Here is a 21830-nt window from a genome sequence, read left to right on the forward strand (position 1 = left end):
TTTACAAGCTGATGTGAGGCTGTGTTTAATGTGGCTTACTCAAAGTTGGCTGTTGGGCATTCGTTTAAGGCTGGCTAAGGCTGTGCAATCTTCATATATACTGTAAAAGTGGAAATTTTCGCACATTTCGCACCACCAGAAACTAGCGCGAAAATAAAAGCAAGCGAATATTTTTGCTTATCATATGTTCCAGTAGTTGAAGTCTTGATTTCGATGAATTAATAACAAATGAAACTCTATACCCTGCTGAGCGAGAAAACTTAGTCGTGAAAATATCAACTTTTACAGTGGGTGGTTACACAATACTGATACCGGTACCTCTTCCATGTTTGCTCCTGTGCTCCCCCATCTAGTGTGCTGTAGTGCACTGGAGAGTTAGGAGAGTTCAGAGCTTGCTGTTCACACAGCCTCTGGTTGGTGTGGTAATACAGTGGACTCCCGCTATAACGAAGTCCTTGGGACTGGCAGTTTTCTTTCATTATATCAAAATTGGATAGTGCTGCAGCCAGAATTTTTATTTCGTTGTAACCAGAATTTCATTATAACTGTGTTTGTTATTACGGGAGTGCACTGTACATTAAATACTGCCTATGAGTAATTCTTACTGCATTCTAAATGTGCAAGTTTGGTTAAACTTCTTTAAAGCTGGTTTCAATTTTCATGTTACTTCCCACATATTGTGGGGACAGCTAGAAGCAATCAGTGTGACTCATATTGCCTGTAAGAATGGTCTGTACTTGGAGCCCGAGTGATCTGATTTCTCATCAAAGCAAAGATTGCTATTGCTTATACAAGAAGTCATTAACTGGCCCATGTTAGGTCATGTATCATTGTCATAAAAATAAAGCTATGACCAAAAAACTCACATTTAAAGAAGAGTTTTTTGAATTTGCAATACATGTATCTGTATCCTTCCAGCACATAGACAAACACTTTAAAAAGGTCTCCTCCATGTATCAGTGAATTTGGGTACAGGAACTGATTATCAAAGTGCCAAAGGGCAGTTGTGGTATACAGTACAGTAGATATTAAATCGATTATATTTTCGATGAAACAACTCAGCTTTACTTCCGTGTCATTATCAGCTTTTGTACCATCCTTCTTTTTATTCCATATGTTCAAGTAACTCATTGTCACAATGCTAATTGCTCTTGTACAATTTTGTACTGGTAGTTAACATATAGTGTTAATATGTAGGGCCACTATTGCTACAGTTTCCTGTATTGTGGTTTATGTCAAGTTAATTCCATACCACAACAGATTTTCATTCTGGGGGTGTCAAAAAAATAAATGTGGATGGTTTACGATGCAACAAATACATATTTCAATCAAATCAGTTATCTGATACTGATATTTCCTATTGTTTTCAAGGATGGGATGTACTTTTAAAAGGTTTCAAGTAGTGGCAGTTAGCAGTATTTCAAAGAATCAAACACATTTATAAAGCAGCAAATTTTGATTAGTGTGAAGGAATTTTAGTTGATCTGCCTTCACTTCTGGTCATGGTTGAATATTGGCGAGCAGTGTGGTTCTGATTTAAATCCCTGAATTCTATCATCCTTGGCTTTGAATGCCAACTGTAGTCTCACAAGTAAAGACTGAGTTTCAGGGAAGCAAAAGATAATGTTCCAAAACTTTACATCACATTTCTTTCAGAATCATGTGAGGCAAGTCTTCCATTAAAATATGTGCAAATAGGGCATTGGTAAGAAAAAAAATATTTATAAAGGAAGTATGTGCATATATAAACTACATGGGCAGATCCAGGAATTCCGTAAAGGGGAGGCGCCTTTACAAAATTAAGGTTGGGGGGGCAAATGCCCACCCATTTTTTTCCTTTTCATTTCTTTTGTTTTAACCAAAACTAAAGAGGGCTTGCGCTTGGTGCACTCCCTCCGGATCCGCCACTGAAGTAAGTACTTAGTACATTGTATGTGTATTGTCTTTTATCACCAAATTATATTGTATAATGGCACTAGTCCCACATTCATGTTTGGCATGATCTTCATATTTTCATTTTGACTCTGCTGATTCATATTGTTAAGATTCACGAGAACTTTTGTGATGGAAAAAATGGAACAGTTGGTTTTCCTCAAATGAAACTTTTACATTTGTAGGGTTGATTAGCCTATGTAGCAATGTTTCTTTTCATGTTGGTAAATGTTTCGGAGAATATTGTAAAGTACAGCATAGTATCTATGTAAAAGATGTTGATATATAAAAGTAATATATATTTTCACAAATAATGGTATGAATTTTCTCTTACATGTATGTACTGAAAACTGCAATAACAATTTACTCGAAAGAATGATTGGGTAATGTGTGTTCAGTTTACCTGTTTGTTAGTGTGTGTGCATGTGTGTGTGTGCATGTGTATGTGCGTGTGTGTGTGTTTATTTGCAGAGTGGTCAGTTTGTCTGGAAATTCAATGCACTGTACTTAAAATCTTGATTACTACAAACAGGAATAAAAATCTTTTAGGAAAAACAGTCAGAAATGATTAGGTGGTTCGCCTGAAAATTCAAATATGTATGTCTGAACGTGCATTCAAATTAAAACAATAGTAAAGTGCAGGTATTTTTTAATACGTGTATGAACACTTGATAAACCCCCATAAAGCCCCTTGGAGGTTGCTTGTATGCTTCTGAGAATGTTTCACATCTGCATGCAAAGTCATTCACCAATGTCTCTTCTCTACTCACCTTTGACTCAATTTACACAATTTGTTCAGTTTGATATGTAACTTGAATAAAATACATGCACACTCTGAGCACTACAATGTACAAGTGACTCCTGTTATAATGAAGTCCTCAGGACTGGCAGTTTTCAATTGTTACAGTGAAACTTCATTATTATAACCGAACAAAGAAAGTAAATAAAGATATATAGATAATGAATTTGGGACCAAAAATTTTACTTTGCTGTAATGGGAGTTGCGTTACAATTCGTGTTGATTATAAGGGGAGTGCATCGTAGTACATGTACAATGCATACACCAGGAAAAACACACCACAGATTGCTCTCTATCACTGAAACTGAATTTGTAAATCACCAAGATACATGTATTCCTCTGATCATCCGTGTATCTGCTTTATTGCCACACTCAATACATACATGCCATTCCATTGTATGAAGTCTGCTGATTGATACATGTGACATGCAGTACTGTACTTACTTACTACAGAGCAAAAGCTAACTGCAATATGAGGTTCAAAAACCCATGGAAGTCATCCTCTCTACTGAATTGTTTTGAGACAGTCTTGGGTCCATAAGGCATATCAACAAAAGGCTTTCAACAGGCATCATTGAACCTTTCATACTTATTGTTCTTTTATTGAGTCCTACTGATCAATTTTTCACTATCAATCATTTTGCAGTTTAAACATTAACTGCCTTTTGCCACAGGCTTCACAAGCCTCCCAAAACTGTATAATAATTCCAGAATGAATTTTCGCTAAAAGGTGTCAACACTTGATAAGAAAATGGGGTTACAGACTGTATGAAAGATTCTGAACCCTTTCACACCGTAGCCAATTTGAAGATTTCCTAGCCATTCATACATTTGCTAAGCAATGCAGTAACAATCCCACACACACACACCTACAGTAACTGATGGGGTAAATTGTTCCAGCAGGTATGAAGTTCTATGAACACACACAAAAAGGCACATAGATATTTGTTTGTGATTCAATATGAAACTATTGGTAGGTTATATCTATCATTTGGTGCTCCCGCATGGCTCCTGGATACTGCTGTTAATGCCTTGTATTTTATATTAAAATGGGAAGCAAAGAATGTATTGTAAGTCAAAGCCTAGAGTTCTCCGCATTGCTACATTATGGTATACTAACAGTCCTTGACAAAGGAGAAAATAAAAAGACATTCGAGAAATGGCTAGAAGTTTTTTTTTGTGACCTGCTACAACAAAACTCAAAAGGATCCGAAAGTCGGGGAAGGTTTATCTTCTGAAAATGACATGGCATTACTTCCTTACTCTTCCACTTTAATTTCATATATAACACGACTCATAAAATGAATCAGTTGTGGAGATATCGATGATTTTATGAGAGCATGTTGAGTGGTCTGGAAAATCAGTGTTGCAAGAAAACCACCTTCAAAGTTTTCCTTCCAATGCAATAGTGATCTAAGGGAGGTATGACAATTTTCACCTCTTGACAATAGAAGGTACACTCCTAGCAACCTCCACAATGTTCATTCAAGCTTACGCCAGCGGTTTACGCATGACTAATCAGTAACCAGGATGCCACCCACTGAGCAATGAGATCACTCCCTCATTGCTAGGGGCGGAGTCTAAGAAAAATCGTGGCCCAGAAAAAGGCAAATTTTTTGCCTTTCCTTTGATCATTAAGATTCAAAATTTCAGTAGATGATAGACTACAAAATGCACAAGTAATGCCAAAACAGAAATTTGATGATTTTGATGGAATCTGATGATCTGACTTCAAACTCAATTTTCTCTGCTCAGCAGTCAGCAACTATTGGATCCTTTTGACATGGCGGGTCATATTTGTACATCTCTTCAGGTCTGAGCACAATCTAAGACACATAGAGCAGCAACCTGCTCATGGACTATCTATACCATGCTGTGTATGACAATGTTACTGACCTCTTTGTAGTTAAAAGGATGTACACAGCATGTGCTATTCTGATATAAAGATATCAACATGGCATCATGAGTATAGCCTCAAATCAATTTGCGTTTGAACACTGGTTTAGTGAGAGTTATACAGAATTGGACTGATATCACAGGATATGATTGCTTGCAAGCTAAACAATTTAACCAAATCAATATGGACATGTAAATGTACAAATATCTGTCGCTTTTTGATTCCAAGACAATGGGTGCAATGACAAAAGTTTCTTGATCGGAGGTATTGCACTTTGTGGTCAAAATCAGAACATTAAAATCTGACTCAATGCAGGGTGTCCTGAAAGCAGCTTTCATTTGCCACAGAAGTGTCACAATGATAACAGTTTTTCCTATCATTTTTTATTTCAATCTGCTATTTCATTTAAACATGGTTTATACTAGATGGAGATGCCAACATATTGAACACAGCAAATGGGAACCTCTTGGCTCCTGTAGTATAAGTCTATGAGATTGTAATATTCCCGCAGGGCAAGGGTTACTGGAAAAAAGGAATAGAAGCGTCTGCAGGTGTGGTTGAAGATTACATGCTGCAATCCGGACACCATCCCCTGGTACATGCATTCTCATGTGACACCATAATTAAAGGCAGCCGATCGCCATCCCTAATGGTACGTAAACTCCGAACGACCGAAGTTTGTGCGTGCAATTGCGCAATGGCAGACTCGGTGCTATATCCATAAACGTGTGGGACAATGCTACCACTGAGACAAGTGTGTGTGTGTGCGTGTGTGTGTACGCATCATACACAAACATTGTCACCGCGAGCTGCGGTGATTGGAGGAGAGAGGCCAGAAGACGCTGCGGCGTGTGTGTGTGTGTGTGTGTGTGTGTGCGTGTGTGTGTACGCATCATACACAAATATTGTCACCGCGAGCTGCGGTGATTGGAGGAGAGAGGCCAGAAGACGCGTGGCTCTTTTGGCCTCTCTTCATGCGCATGCGCACTGAGAGTGTGCGTCCATTCGGAAGCTCTCGGGACAGCCATTTTGGGTTAGGAGATAAGCACAGGGAGCTCTCTTGTAGCCTACCGTATTTTCGCTGACCCATTGAGCCAGCGCTATTCTCATTCGGGGGTCACTACATTTGATACAGAATGGGGGAGGCAGCGTGTTGCGTTCGTCTCCGTGCCGCACAAACCACTCGCCACGACTGAGTGTCTTTAAAGGGAAAGACCACCGGGTTGTTCATGGTGTAAATCATTAAAAATCAATGCAAATATCTCACTCCAGCATGAAAATCTGATTTTTTTTTTTCTTCTTCTAAACATAAATTTGCTTCAGCATCATATCGGGTAAAACCTACGACTAGCCTTCGACTGTTTAGAGACAATTACTGCCAACATGCCCTGTACGCTATGAGACTGGCTGCAAACCCTAAATTTAACTTTCTGAAGGGAACAAGATGATTTCATCTGATGCACAGTACATCTACCTCTCTGTCAGGCTCTAGTGAGTTCATAAAACTAGCTGACACAAATTAACTATGATCTTGTCACCTGCCAAGAGAGAAAGAGTATGGCATGCATGTGACAGGAAAACAACAAAAGTTTATGATCAAAGTCACTTCAGGTAATGTCTCCCTATGTGTGAGTCATCACATACAAGATTCACTCAACTAGAAATGTGATGTTTACTTGCTAGAAGTAGCCATAAGACTGGTGAATCTCCATGTCTGTTGATTTGCTGCAGGCAGCAGTAAAACTGCTTTACAATCTCATTGTACTGGTATACACGTTAGACGTAGCAATGAGACTGGTAAATCTCCATGTCTATGGGCGCGTTCGAGCGCTCTCCTAAAGTGAACTGTACCGTACCGTACCGCGCTAGAGGAGCGTTCGAACGCTCCTAAAGTGTACCGTACCGTACTGTACCGAGCCAAAAGTGGATCACTTCCCGATGTGCTCCAAAAGCGTACCAAAGCGTACCATAAGTTCGTTGTAAAGCATACGCGTATCATGTGCATACGTCACAATGCAAAAACATAATTCTCTTTGTTCGGGGCAGCTGTAAGTAGGTCAAGCGCAAGGTGAATGACCTTCTCGCTACAAACAAGCGTGACCTTTTCTAAAAATAACTCGAGAGGTACGCTTTCTCCACAGAGCTTTCGAACGCTCCCAAGCTGGCACAGTACGGTACGGTACGCTTTAGTTCAGTTCGCTTTGGTTCGCTTTAGAGCGCTCGAACGCACCCTATTAGTCAAGGATAGCAGTAACACTGGTGAATCACCTCCATCTATTTGTTAGGGATAGTAGTAAGACTGGTGAACCTTCATGTCTATTTGTCAAGGATAGCAATAAGACTGGTGAATCTCCAGATCTCTCTTGTTGTTGTACATCTTGTCACACTGATGGCAGATGTATGTGTCCACTGGTTCATAATGGCTGTTCCGAGACTGTGTGCCCTCTGACCTTTGACCTGGGTCAGGTGTTTTCCATGCAGTCTGATTTTTAGCAGGGGGTCTACTGCCTACAAAGAAATCAGGCCCTAAGAATCAAACAGACAAACAAGGAATGTAAAGGTAAGTCGATATCACTTCCATTGCTAAAATGATTCCTGAAAAATGGTAAGTTTCATATGATTGCTCCAAAGATAACTGACATTATGCAATCAGATGACCACTGTGCAAGCAATAATAGAGAGCAAAACTTTGTATCACAACAGCAGTATGAAATTACTGTGAATAAACATGGGCAAGGGTAATGCAGATGTGTACACACATTGATATTTCAAACAAAAGAGAAAATTAGAGAAGTTATACTGCTATGCACAATCAGAACACAATCAGAACACAATCTTGCGATGCAACTTGCCATACAAGGTGTGCACACTCGGGTGCTTGGGGTCATTGTTTGGGCAGGTGCAGTTTAGAGATTTAAAATGCATAGCTTGCAGCTGTATGACAGATTTTGGCCATGTGTAAAAGGGTGGTAAATGATACTGATTCCTGCAACATGATTCAACAACCAATAACTCTTGTGTGTGACATATGACACAAATTGAGACTTGTGTGAGAGGATATAACCTTGAATATTGCTTGTGGTATAAAGCCTGATGATCTACATGTATAACTGCCTCCCCCCCCCCCCACAAGAAAAAATAAATAAAATAAATGAATAAATTAATTAATAAATCCATCATGCAGAAGTGCTTTTCATCCTTGATACATGTCTACAAAATAGACTGCCTGTTCAAGCAAAATCTGAGCCTAAATCACTGGAAAGGGTATTCTACTCTATCATGATACAAGAAAGGAAATGACAAAAAGAAGTATTTGGGTAGAGGAATTTATTGTATCTGTCCTTTTTAATGACTGGAGCAAACCAACATCTTTCAAAATTATATATATTTCTGCTTTAATCTTTATTTGGGAGAAGAGCGTGCCAGATTCAAGATACATAGCTCAGCCTTGATTGACTTGCTGCTTGCTTCCTTTGACCACACCGAAGTGACCTGTTATAACATGGAAGTTGATACACTCTGCGTGTTGTGAGATAGAGAGAGAGAGAATTAATTGGAGAAGTGTCTGCGGCACGTGCTTACAGCAGACTGCTCATACAAATGCATTTCTGGAGAGTTATGGTGGTCCACTATGGAGACGCCTGTTTCTGTAATGAATATATATATTAAAAAAAAAAAAAATCTCTTCCTGGGGATCTAATAATGGTCGGTGGTTGAGGCCTGTGGTCAGACAGAAGTTACACAGGGTTTGGCCATGGCTAACCTGGCTATTATATAATATATGGCACACACCAGGAAAGAACTGCCTTGATGAGAGAGAAGAACTCACCATCCTTCTCCATCACAGCTGTCTGAGTTTTAATGGCACCACTGCTCTTCAGGATGCGGTAGGCATGAAGACTAGAGTTTGTTGGTCCAGTGAGGCGCCCAACGTTGACACCACTCTTACTTGAAGTTCGTTTTGCTGTACATCAGGAAAACAAAGACATGGTCATTTTCCATAAACGCTCAGATTTTATATTTTAAGTACAAAAATACTTCTTGCATCTCAGAACATTTCACAATAGCATGTCACAAAATGAAGAAAAGATACATGATTCTCACTAATCATGCTTTTGCACAATTTGATGGTGTAAAATTTCATAGGAGACCTCCGGATGATATTCTGACTTTCACATTTGAACCACTCTAAATTGGTTATACTGGGTACAGAGTTTCAGAATTTATAGTCATTGGAATGAGAAATAAGAATGGTTTCAAAATTTATCACATATCACAATGAACAAGGATGAGACATAGCAACCTCAGCATAAGAATACATGAGTGGGGGCTCACAGAAGCGGAACAAAATACAAAAGCACGCATAAATTCTACACTGGTTAACTTGTAATGAAATTACATTGCTACATTTCTGAAACATGTGAGCCTCCTATGTTATCATTATTACCTCCGCCAAGGGAGCAGGTTATGTTTTCGTTACCGTTGGTTTGTGTGTTTGTTTGTCTGTGTGCAAAGTAACTCAAAAAGTAGTTAACGGATTGGAATGGAACTTGCAGGAAAGGTTGAGAATGACACAAGTAACAAATGATTAACTTTTGGTAGTAATCCGAGAATTTTTTGGGAATTTATGAAGGATTTTTGATATTTTGGCAGGTAGGGTCAATGAACTTGGGAGTTCAGGCTGCGCGTATTTGAGGTTTGCATGCATGCACTAAAGTGCGTGCTCTAGTTTATGCTAGGGCGAGGCGCGCCATGCAGCTGAGGGTTTATGATGTAACAAAGGCTTCTATATCAGGAAATCGGGCGACTTTCAGCACACAATACGACGTATGGGTGGAAATCACTGATATCTCTATGGAAGAACAAGATCAGTGGTGGAAATGAGCTGCATGCTTGGCGGAGGTCTGCGCTCTGAGAGTGCTTTTTTAGTTGTTCAATGTAATTTGTTTTGGGTTTTTAGAATACTGCTTTCGCTGCTCAAGGACCACAATAGATTCTACAAATCTATAGGGCCTACATAGAGATGTTGATTTATGTATGACATGATGTGGAATTATGAATATCCTCTGGACTTCTCCTTTTAATGAAACATCAGTAAAATGTGGTAAATGAAAAGAAGGAAGACACCAACCTGACTTTGGTCTGGTCTTGTCCCTGACTCCTTTCCTAGATGGAGGTCTGGGAGGAATGTGGTAGTTTGAAGCCTCATCCGATGCTGGGCTGAATTGACGATTCTTCCCACCTTGACCCACATACTTTTTAATAACCTCCTCCTCACTGAGATGCTCACTGGAACCAGAGAAGAGATAACAAAACCATGGCAACCAGTTGACTTTGGGTATATTCCATCTCACCACTGTTCTCCTTACTCTTGCACTAGAAAACATCTATTGATACCATAGTTTTCTTAGGCATTAACTCACTACCTCTCTCTCTTCTAGATGTTCTCTCTCCCTCCCTATTAAGATTGAAACACATCACTGCGCACTTGTCAAGGAGTATATGACTAATATTGGATTACATTTTACTAACAATATTTCAAACAGCTAAATGCTGTTATGCTTCGAATGTTTGAGTCAAGACTGCTGACTCCTCTCTTTAACACGAAATACTTGATACACCATTGAATTAATGGTGTCATCATAATCAATCCTTTTCACATCTTTACTCTAATGTCTAACCGTATGGACCTACTAACAAATGGACTTTCTACAAATTCAAACGCTTTGAAGTAGGAGAGTACCTGTATGTACCTGCAAGTACCTGCATTTTGCCAATGACGATATCAGAGCAGTGAAATGCTGATACACGCCACAATTAAATTATTGCACATGTATTTTTTTTTATTTACGACAGTTATTATCTTCTGCACATTTGGTTTATAGAGTTTTCAAAGCAGCACCGTGTTTTGCTCTGGCTTGCCAGCGGCAGAGATCATAACATCAATGCAGGGAAGAATGTTAAAAAATGTTTTTGTGACACTCTTGACATAGACAGAGGCATGCATTAATTATTAATGAAATGATGAGAGTCCATATGTAGTAGGTCCATGGTCTAACTGACTTTTCATCAAAGACAAGAGACAGCCACCAATAATCTGAGTTGGCCACTCACTGCATGTTATAGTGACCATTGGAATGGACAGGTTCTGTTTGACCTCTTGGTGACCTTGGTGACCTGTGTGACCTCTTGTCCACATTGCTGTTGTTGTTACTGCTGGCTGCTTGCTTTGCATGCTGCAGTGAATCCTTCTGCCAGAGAGGGATTGCCGGACCAGACATCTGAAAAATCATTCAAAGTGGGGGTGGGGCATGGTGTGTTAACATTTTACAAAGGAAAATGAGAGAGAAGATAAAATTTTTATGACTTTAATAAACAAGGGATAATGCGCAAAGATTGTCATGAAAAAAAAAAGAAAAAGAAAAAAAATATGTATATTCATATATTACTTATTCTGCCTGGAAATGAGTGAACTTATACCATTTCATCACCATCCAAACATGGCACAAGCTATGAAGCATTATTTGTTTAACAACATAGAAATAGCTCCCATGATGTTAAAGGACAAGTTCACCTTCATAAACATAAGGATTGAGAGAATGTAGCAATATTAGTAGAACACATCATTGAAAGTTTGAGGAAAATCAGACAATCCGTTCAAAAGCTATGAATTTTTGAAGTTTTTGTGCAGTACCCGCTGGATGAGAAGACTACTGCAGTGTATGAATAACTTAGATGTCACATGCGTACAACAATATAAGGAAAATATAAAGAGAATTTCACAAAATTCCATCTTTTGAAAAAAGTACACATTCCCCTGACTCGTTACCGATAAATGTTATGGGTAATATTATTCCCCCTGCCTTTAGAAAGAGGCAAGTCAATTTCTCTTTTATTATGCGAAAAAAGTGAAAATATGTTGAATTTTCTTTTATATTTTCTTTATACTGTTGTACGCATATGACTCACAAGCTGTAGTAGTCTCCTCATCCAGCGGTTCCAACACAAAAATTTAAAAATTCATAACTTTTGCATCGATTGTCCAATTTTCCTCAAACTTTCACTGATGTGTTCTACTAATATTGTTGCATTTTCTCAATCCTTATGTTTATGAAGGTGAACTTGTCCTTTAAGTATGACAATGCAATCATTCTTTCATCTTTTACCAGTGATCAAATTCTAAAGGTGTTAATTGAGGAGCAGCTACTGTAAAAGTGGTTTCTTTCGCCTACAGAAACTTTCGCGGTTTCCATCGGTGCGGACTTTTTCGCGTGTGTTTAAATTCGCGGTCGGTAATGATATCGTTGTACAAGCGACGAGTTCAAAACATTTTCGCGTGCTGTTAAATTGCGGTTCAACCTCAAAGCGCGAAAAGCACGAAAATAAAACAACCGAGAAAGAAACCACCTTTACAGTAATACTAGAAAGTTCACACTCCATGCACCTATGTGTATCCTAAACACTGTGTAACACAGGTGCACACAAAGAATGAATAAGGTACATGCAGATGACATAACCGGTAATCAGGGAAGTTTGTATCTGAGATGCAGGTCAGGTTGCACAGTCGTTTTCTACCATAATATGATAAGGTCCTGATACAAACGAATTGTGCTTGCAATATTTGGATTTTATGAAGAAAAGATACATACTCTACGGAGATTCAAAGTAATCTTTTGAAACTATACAATTCCTAAATAAATAGACAATAGCAGGTGCAGAAAAAAAAATATTCTAAGTGAGTAAATACAATTTCCAGTTCCAAACTTTAATTCAAATTGAATGCATGTTCCTTTTCCCCTCTTTACAAGTAGCTTTGCAATGACTGTGATTATGGTAAAGTAATTTCACTGTACAACTGTGGAATGTACAAATCTCTGCCAAAGAGGAGGAATCAGATTCCTACATGTGTATGTATGTAATGTTCTGTCACAACCCATCCTATCTTGATTGTAATTATTGTTTCTCTATCACACAGAATGAGGGTAAATTAATATCAGCAGAGAAACTTTCTTTACACATCAGATTGATACCGGAACATACAAAGGTCTAAACTTGGCAGTTCATACATAAGTTAACTGCATTTAATGGAGCTCAATATAGTCAATTTACAAAACCTGCAACCAGGGGGGGATGGTTCATAAAGCTGTTCTAAAAGTTACAAACAACTTAAGAATGACTGGTATTCTTGTGCTAAATTGTTGCAGGAAGGTGACTCACCTCCCTGATTATTGAAATTCTGATAAGCATAGCACATAAAAACTGATCAACAGTCGTTCTTAAGTCGTTCGTAACTTTAAGAACAGCTTTGTGAAACACCCCTATGACGTCATGGACCTGCTACATCATTCTACCAAGCCGGTAGTTCCCCTCACCTCTTGGGCTGGTCCCTGGGGTGGGCCATCCAGAAGCTTGTCAATGTTCTTACGCAGGAGACCGTTTTGCTCCTCCAGGATCTGGATGCGGAGGTTATTGACCTGAACCTGCTGACCCAGGTCACTGGCGCTGTCTCCTGTGAGAGGTAGGATCCACGAACAGGAAACATGAATTCTTAACCCTTACATACCCAGAGATAAGACTATCAACAGAATAGAGCTTAGAATTCTGCTCCATGAGTGGAAAGAAGTACATTCTTTAGATCCACAATACTTGCAAAACCTTGTTTGAGGATAATTATCTACATTCCTGGAAGAAGCTTCCATAAAGTAAACAATTAACAGTCCAAAGAATGATCTAAACTCTTGGAGAAAAGGCTTTCATTTCAGCAGCCACATCTATCTGAAATGCTCTTTCACTTAGGGTCCGATTAGCAGAATCCATAGAAACACTTGAAGTGGTACATGTTGGCATCTTTTTTTTTCTTTCTTTCTCTCTCTGGTCTCTCTCTCTCTCTTACTTAAATATGTGTTAGAATTGTTTATTTTTTATAATTCTATCTCTCCCTCTTCCTTTTCCTCTTGGTTTTCTACCAAACTCTCTCAGTCTGGAAGGCATCAGGGGTTGCCAGCAGCAGCAGCAGCAAAAAAAAAATGAATAAATAAAATAGAAAAAAATAAAATTAAAGCAAAAATAAAGAAGAAGAGTGCACCCCTTTTAATTTTTGTTAAAGAACCAAGAAACCATCTTTGTGAGGAGATTGTAGTGGTACCAGAAAATCACTCAGGAGCCTTATTTTTTTTGTTTTTTTGGGGGGGGCTTGTCAGCTGATTAAACCCAGAGGCGCACAGATTTTATTATTTTTCTTTAATGTGGAAAATAAACGAACTAAAAGGTCCACTTTTTCTAATTCTGAACCCTCCCATAAGAATCCTAGTTCTGGCCTGAACAGGCCACTGATATTGTATGCAATCAAGTTACTGCTAGTAACAAGGTAGTTCATGTTGGTATTCCTGATTACCAACCACATGTGTGCTACGGGAAGGCTAACCCTACAATGTAAGATATTTTTGTCTTAAACTGATGTGAATCAAAATGAAGACATGTGATTGGGTGTTTCTAAGTTGAGTGTAAAAAGAAAGTTCACTGTTCCAGAATGGTTTGTGGTTCACTCACCGTCTGCTCTCTTCGTTGCAGGAACCAAACCAGGGTTGGAGTCTGGATAGATAACTAGTAGCCGCTCACGTTCCTTTGACTCATTCACCTGTTCTTCTAGAGCTAGAATCATGGTCTGAAGATCTCCAACTGAACTCTCCAGAAACTCCTTCTCTTCTTTGATGGATGTGACTAAATTCTGGAGGAAAAGTAGCATAATCACACATTGCATATGAGGACTGAAGAATTACAGAATTTTCACAGAAGCATATCACACGATCATTATCATTACTTTCACCATCCATTTTTTTTTTTTCTAAGTTTGAAACAGCTGCTTTAACATCAACCCATTCCCTAAATTCAAGCTATCTGGTACAACCATTATTACCACAACCACCGCAATTATGACAACTGTTCACAGTACAACAACAATCAATATCACTCTCTCAACTTTAGTCTCAAACCAGAACAGTATTTTATCTTTAAATCATGGCATCATATCCACTACCTCAACCACCACTTTTAACCCTTACTGTACTGGGCTATTTGGCTCCATGAAAATACTGGGGGGGGGGGGGGGGGGGGGGGGAGGGGGGGGGGCCTGGGAGGCCCCCCCATTGATCTCGGAAACGCAATGTCTGATGAACTTGAAAATTTGCATGCTGATAGATCTTTGCGTGCTGAATCTGATGGTGTAATTTATTTTAATCAATTATGCACATTTTTGCATAATTAGCTAATTAATCATTCATAATGCGTATTTTATGCATTTGGGGGATATTTTCATAATTTCAGCCTAAACAAGTACAAAATTACATGAAAACTGTGTAATAATGAAGAATAATGTTTCCCAAATGTGAAATAAATCAGAGAGAGAAAAAAAAAAAAACGAGAAAAAAAACCAACTTTTTTGTTATGTTTTGTATTGTTTCTATTCCTTATGTATATCATTGTTTCTAAACTTTGCCCAATTTATTTCAGAACAATATAGAAGCATGAACCAAGTGGGAAACCAGTTCCTGAGCAAAATTTATAAAGTAATGCAAGCCATGGTCTATTGACAGTATGTAACTGTACACAAATATATGCAGCGATTAGCCGTTTTAATGACACGTGCATACTAATTGGCCCATAACACCCCCTAGGTAGGTCTGATATGGACAAATGTGGTATCAAAATGTGCGCAAGACTTCAGGGGAAAAAGTCATGAAGCGAGAATCGGAAATTCCCAGCGGTCGCGATGCAATCGCCAAAAGTATGGAGGGGGGGGGGCCTCCGAGGCCCCCCCCCCCCCAGTGCAGTTAGGGTTGAGACTACTACCAAAATCACCACCACCTCAACCCAGCAATACTAAATCTATCACTTTAACAACACCCACCACCATCACCATCATTATCACCACAACTGCCTTAACCCGTTCCATGACATTTGCTCTTACAACAATCACTCCCATGAAATATGTACATGCTAACCCGAACATATATTCTACCTACAAACATAACCCTAACCCTAACCCTAATCCTCACATCAAATTAAACATAAAACCCTATCACAACCCTAACCCTCAGTCCTTGGAGAAAACATGACCGGAGCAATAGTCGCAGGAGTAAATGCTGTGCCACCCCCTCAACCATTAACCTAATATCGCTCTTCACACCCACACCATCATACCGTCTGTGTCTGCAGCTCTTCCTGCAACCCCTGCAACTCCTCCTGAGTTGCCTTGAGTTGCTCTACCACCTCCTCCTTGCCATCTTCAGCATCAGCCACAGCATCTCTCAGGTCCTGGCATTCTTGGTCCAGCTCATCGACCCGCTGCACCAGGGCATCATGCTTGCTCTGGAGGGCCTGAGAGGTGGAGGTACACAGGAGGATGACAACAGTGTAACATCTTTTGACTTCATTAACACACCGTTTGCTTCCAGTTTATACCAAACAATAATAATGTCAAAGGACAAACGTGTCAATGGTAATTATAGCTCTCAATATCTTCCTCCAACAGTAAAATTCATGATGGTCAATTAGACTGTAATAACATTAGTAATGATGTGATGTTCCACCCGATGAAATTTGGACTTTGGTCATGGGGGATTAAAACAAGTCATGGGCATCTCAAGAAATTTGATTAAGATTCAGCCACATCATCACAATTTAGGGAAATTGTGTTGTCAGAAATGTGCTACACACTACTGTGGTATCTACACTCATCCAATGACTGCTGTAGAAAAAAAAATGAGCATTACAAGCCTGCTTAAATACCTATGTTAACATTTAAGCTGCACTGTGCCAGTTGCAATTACTAAATCAAAGAACAAACAAGAAGAAATTCTCATGGTGCATATTCATTAACACAAAGAAACAGTAAAGGATATATCCACCTGGGGAGATACATAAGTAATAACAGGCCATCTACTACCATTAAAGATTGATATGGAATGATTTGTGAGAAAAAATCAGTGTGACGCCCTGTTCAAACTCACCTCTCCGTGTTTGTCAATGCTGCGGTTCTTGGCCTGCTCCTTGCCCAGCTGTCGGCTGGACTCGGTCAGTTGCTCCCGGGTCTCGGTCAGTTGCAGACTGAGCTGACCGACCTGACTCTCCAGCCGGGTGATGGCTGCTTGGTTGACCACACTCGTGTCCAGTGTCTGACTCAGCTCTTCTTTCACACCCTCTGGGTCAACAGTAATGTAACAGGCCAGTTTACTAATGTGTTAAACTTATCCATTTGTCCCTGTGAACTGCTTAACACATTAATTCCTGTGTCACTAAGACCTACATTTCAATATTTGGAACCCAGTTTGCATGCACTAGGTGCTGCTTTGTTTGGCAAGCCTTAGGTAGGCCCTGGACAGGCTTTCTGGTAGACATCCCTTGACAGAAAGATGTCCATAAAACGTTGAATACATTTACCAAATTACTAGATTGCACAAGGCAAATATTACATAAGCACACAATTGCTATGATAAAAATGTATTTTCAGATACACCATCTGATTTCTTCCTTGATATGTCGTCATGTAAAAAAACAAAGATCTCTAACATTCTGTGTTCTTTATAATCAAATATCAAATGTCGGAATTTCATTGAAAAATATTTACTTAACTATGTAAAAGTGAAGCAACACTAACAACATAGGATTTAAAGAAAATTTCACATACAATTGAAGATTGTTAGTACAGAACAACCCTCTACACTATATGACATTGATGCTGATTTTAAGAACCAGATCCCGTACAAAGAAGATGTGACATATGATCAAATGCTGTGATTGTACTTAAATCACATTAAAGGACAAGTTCACCTTCATAAAAATAAGGGTTGAGAAAATGCAGCAATATAAGTAGAGCACATCAGTGAAAGTTTGAGGAAAATTGGACAATCGATGCAAAAGTTATGAATTTTTAAGATTTTTGTGTTGGAACCGCTGGATGAGGAGACTACTACAGCCTGTGAGTCATATGCGTACAACAGTATAAAGAAAATATAAAGAAAATTCAACATATTTTCACTTTTTTCGTATAATAAAAGACCACTTGACTTGCCTCTTTCTAAAGGCAGGGGGAATAATATTACCCATAACATATGTCGGTAACGAGTCAAGGGAATGTGTACTTTTTTTCAAAAGATGAAATTTTGTGAAATTCTCTTTATATTTTCCTTGTATTGTTGTACGCATGTGACATCTAAGTTATTCATACACTGCAGTAGTCTTCTCATCCAGCGGTTACTACACAAAAACTTCAAAAATTCATAACTTTTGAAGGGATTGTCCGATTTTCCTCAAACTTTCAATGATGTGTTCTACTAATATTGCTACATTCTCTCAATCCTTATGTTTATGAAGGTGAACTTGTCCTTTAAACTGCTCAATAGCTGTACAGCTTTACCTAATTCCTTGAGTGCTGCGTATTGTCTCTGTAGCTCTCTCTTGAGTTTCACCAATTCATCATCAGCCTTCTTCTTCCCACTTCTCGTCTCCTCATAACTTCGTTTGACCACCATGATGGACTCGGCGTGCTGTCGCTCTATCTCCTTCAGCTTCGCCTCAAACTGTTTGATCTCTGATCCATGCGACATCCTGGCACTTTTGAGATCTCTTTCTCTGCTTGCCACATTCTCTGTCAGCTCCTGGCATCTATTCCTGGCTTCCTCAAACTCAGCCTTCAGTGGGTCTATCTGCATCATCAGGTTGGTGAGGTGGTCTTTGATCTTATCCAGATCCTTGCCCTGCTCTAGAGCCCACCTTGCAATGTCCGCAGCAGACATCACATCTCCTGGCAGCATCTTGCGGTGCCTAGCAACGGATGATGGCATGCCCTGTGAGCGGCACACCTCTGAGATGGTCTCACCTACTTCCTTCAAGCACAGCTGCACTCTGTCACAGGCCTCACATGGTACAAACGCTGTCTCATGTGTCTGTGAAGATACTGTCCTAGTGTCTATGGATATCGCTGGCTGTGGAGTGAGGACTGCAGCCTGTGATTTGGAGAGGGTTGATGTCTCAGGGGATAGTGACCCTGGTTCATCAGAGTCCCCATCTGGTAAAAAACCCACATGACTGCCAAGGAGGTGGTTAGACAGGTTAGCTGATTGCATCGTCCTGCGGACTTGGTCCTGTAACTCGGCATTGATGACTTCAAGCTTGTTGATGGTGCTCCCTTTTGATTTGCTCTGGAAAGAAAAATGTTACATCACTTTAAGAAACAGAATAAAGAAGACAGACATATGACGCAAAGAAAGATAATATTCATTCCCTGCAACACATGCACATCACACATTACTGCATCTCCAAGCAGTAAGTTGTACCTTACTTTTGTAACAAGTAATACAGACCATGTTGCAACTACTACAACATGTTGATTTCATTTTCACTTATGCGGTATTTTACAGCTTACAGACTCTGTTAAGTCGAGAAGTTAGTGAAGCTTTCTTCAAGACCACCATTCTTCCCCAGGACACATTCTTTATTCCCTCCTACATTGTAGATGTGCATACCTCAGTATGAAGCTTATGTGTGATGTTGTTCAGCTGCACAATTTTGTTCCAGAACTTCTTGACTACGAGGCCAATGGACATCTGTGAACCCATGGAGGTTGCTGTCGGTGGTCGCCCCACAGTGCCCTGTATCAATTGTTCCACAAACCGAGTGAAACTTTGCAACAGCAAGACCATCCTGGGGAGAAACAAAAATGAGATGGACAGACTTAAGACATCAGGTTTCTGAAGTCATGATGCTACATAACATAACTTTAGTACAAGTACTGGAAATATGAATTTCTGTGGGTATAAATGGAACTCAGTTGAATTTCACTGGATGATTCAATGACAAGAATATCACTGACCCTAAACTGCATGGCATCAGCTACAATCATTACACTGAGATTAACAAGAAAAAAGATTGACGATTCTGCATTAGTGGATTGCAAAACTGTGATTTTTTTCCCCATAATATAGCAATCAATTCTTTAAAGCATGTGCTCAAACAACAATTTAAATCAATGAAACCTATGCCTGCACAGAGCAAATTGTCTGTGAGAGCAAACACATATTGTCAACAGCTCTAGTTCTACTGTAAAATATTTTATCTAGGGACACTGTAGTTGATATCACAAATGTTTTCAATATGGGGCTCTTTCTCAAATTGACTGTGAAACTGACCTGTCAATGACCAGCTCAAAGAGGATGATATGGGAGACCTGATTGTCCTCTTCGTCCTCACAGAATGCGTGATCCTGCAGCAACTCCTCAATGTCCACTTCACTGGACACCTGTGACAGTGGACCAGAGAACAAGCATTGAGACTGGATTGCAATTGAATAATCATCATTAGTGTTGACATTTGTGACACACAGAATGTGATCTAAAAAGATTAAATGATTGTATAGTATATACAGCAAATGAAACTTTTGCTGGTTTGTACCATTTGCACGGCTGCCAACATGCACAAACTGAAATCATGGATATTCCAAGGAGCAGTCACAGAGATAAAAGTGTATCACATGTATCTCAATATGTGAAACTATAATAATAAATGAATAAATAAAATCATATTAAGGAGTCTTCATTAGTGTTTGATTAAAACTTTTCAAGGAGTCCCCTGAAAAATCAGAAAGACTTGGCAGCCCTCTCAGTGCAATGAGACTTTAATCTTGGCCATGTTTCCTTCATCATGCTATCCTGACTAGCCAAGCAATAGTTTACAATTATGTCTACACCATTGTACATGTACTGTAAAACATGATACATTCGTGGCATGAAATTTTCGTGAATCGCCACTGGCATTCTCAATGCATGTAGTGTAGACAAGAACTTTTGTGTGCTTTCTAATTTCGCGAATCCTGGCTCTCGCAAAATTCGCAAAATTAGAATGCACACGGACATTCCTCGTTTTATAGTATGATGTACAAAATACAAATACAGCGTTTCAGCAATGGTAGAAACACCTGACTTGAAGCCCATTTCACTGCAGCTGTTTGTTTTTATCTGCAGTTTGAGTAAATGAGAGACAAAAAGTGCCCTTCATTTGATATTGGCTAGACTACACGGAATATTGAAAAGCATGTAGCATCATGTCAATAATTCAACAAACAGCAAATCTGACAGTCAAGAGATTAATTTTACACATGACTCCCATACAATGTATATTTAAAACGTAGAGTTTGGGACCGGCAGTTTTCTTTCATAGATCAAATTTTGTAATAGCTGAACAATAAAGTATTTAAAGGTTTATCTTGAATCTTGAATGGGTAATCCCTGCTGCAGCAGCTCATAGAAAGCTAAACTGGGATTAGAAAATAATTGTGGGACCTGAACTTTTGCTTCGTTTTGCAAGTACTTGTAATGAATTTTGCTGCAACCCTATTCATTATAACTGGAGTGCAGAGTAGCGTTCTTCAAAAGACTAGACCTTCTACATCTCTTCTGTTTTTCTCACCTTGTCTGGAAATTTCCAAGAAGGATACCTGACAGGCCCCACCCTAGAGAGAGTGTCAGCCACAGCAGACTGAAGATCCATCACATCACTGTGGAGACTCTCCACACAGTACTTGCTGCCCAGCATGTGTGCCATGGTAAGCGTTCTGAAGTGAAGGGGGAAAAATATTCGCAGGGCATAAGAAAGAGAGTCAACTCATATGCCCCACTCTTAGAGTCTTACCTCAGTTTCCTTTGTTTGAAGTGATGGCATCAATTATTTGTGACATTCAACTACAGTAGCTCCAACACTAACAGTTACATTCTACTTCAGTATTTTACTGACATTCATAGCTTCACAAAGGAGGCAAACATTTTGTTAATCATACAAAATTCTAGGCATTTTTTTTTTAAATTTAATGATCCAATGGTGACATGATCCAAGTCTTCAAAATCATGAATGACTTCACCGACACCAACTGTTCCAAGCTTTTCAAAACAAAAAACAAGAAAGTTTATCTTCATGGCCACAACTTCATCAAGATCCAGAAACAACATGCACGTCTTAACATCAGGAAAAAGATAACTTCACTCATCACAGGGTAGTATCTCACTGGAATATGCTACCATTGTACCATAGTCAGCTGTGGAAGTAACTATACACAGCCCTGTCGGTGTACATTAGTGTATAAAGTCGCGACAGGGCTGGACAGTGTGGACACTACGTAATCTCAGGAATCCGGGGCGCCGACTCGATTTTGAA

At 39.3% G+C, this 21830-nt stretch overlaps 1 protein-coding gene across 1 annotated transcript; it reads right to left on the bottom strand.

Annotated features, from left to right (window-relative positions):
- Positions 1-6951: 6951 nt before the first annotated feature.
- LOC139736416 (coiled-coil domain-containing protein 157-like) lies at positions 6952-21224 on the bottom strand. Its single transcript, XM_071647168.1, has 12 exons — positions 21090-21224; positions 19814-19923; positions 19151-19328; positions 18043-18826; positions 16637-16827; positions 15828-16004; positions 14178-14355; positions 13001-13137; positions 10743-10909; positions 9760-9917; positions 8458-8592; positions 6952-7154 (listed from the first exon to the last, which is right to left on the bottom strand). Exons 1-12 carry the CDS (start codon positions 21222-21224, stop codon positions 6952-6954), a joined length of 2553 nt encoding a protein of 850 aa, XP_071503269.1.
- Positions 21225-21830: the final 606 nt, after the last annotated feature.

The sequence above is a fragment of the Diadema antillarum genome, unplaced genomic scaffold (genome assembly GCF_040938485.1).
Source record: "Diadema antillarum isolate AM-2024a unplaced genomic scaffold, OU_Dant_1.0 seq00000644_RagTag, whole genome shotgun sequence".
In the NCBI taxonomy this organism is placed as follows: domain Eukaryota; kingdom Metazoa; phylum Echinodermata; class Echinoidea; order Diadematoida; family Diadematidae; genus Diadema; species Diadema antillarum.

Coding starts and splice junctions, on each gene's coding strand:
- LOC139736416 (XM_071647168.1), bottom strand. CDS start 21,224: ATGGCACACATGCTGGGCAGCAAGTACTGTGTGGAGAGTCTCCACAGT. Junction 19,924..21,089: donor CTTGGAAATTTCCAGACAAG/GTGAGAAAAACA, acceptor CCACTGTCACAG/GTGTCCAGTGAAGTGGACAT. Junction 18,827..19,150: donor CACATAAGCTTCATACTGAG/GTATGCACATCT, acceptor TTTTCTTTCCAG/AGCAAATCAAAAGGGAGCAC.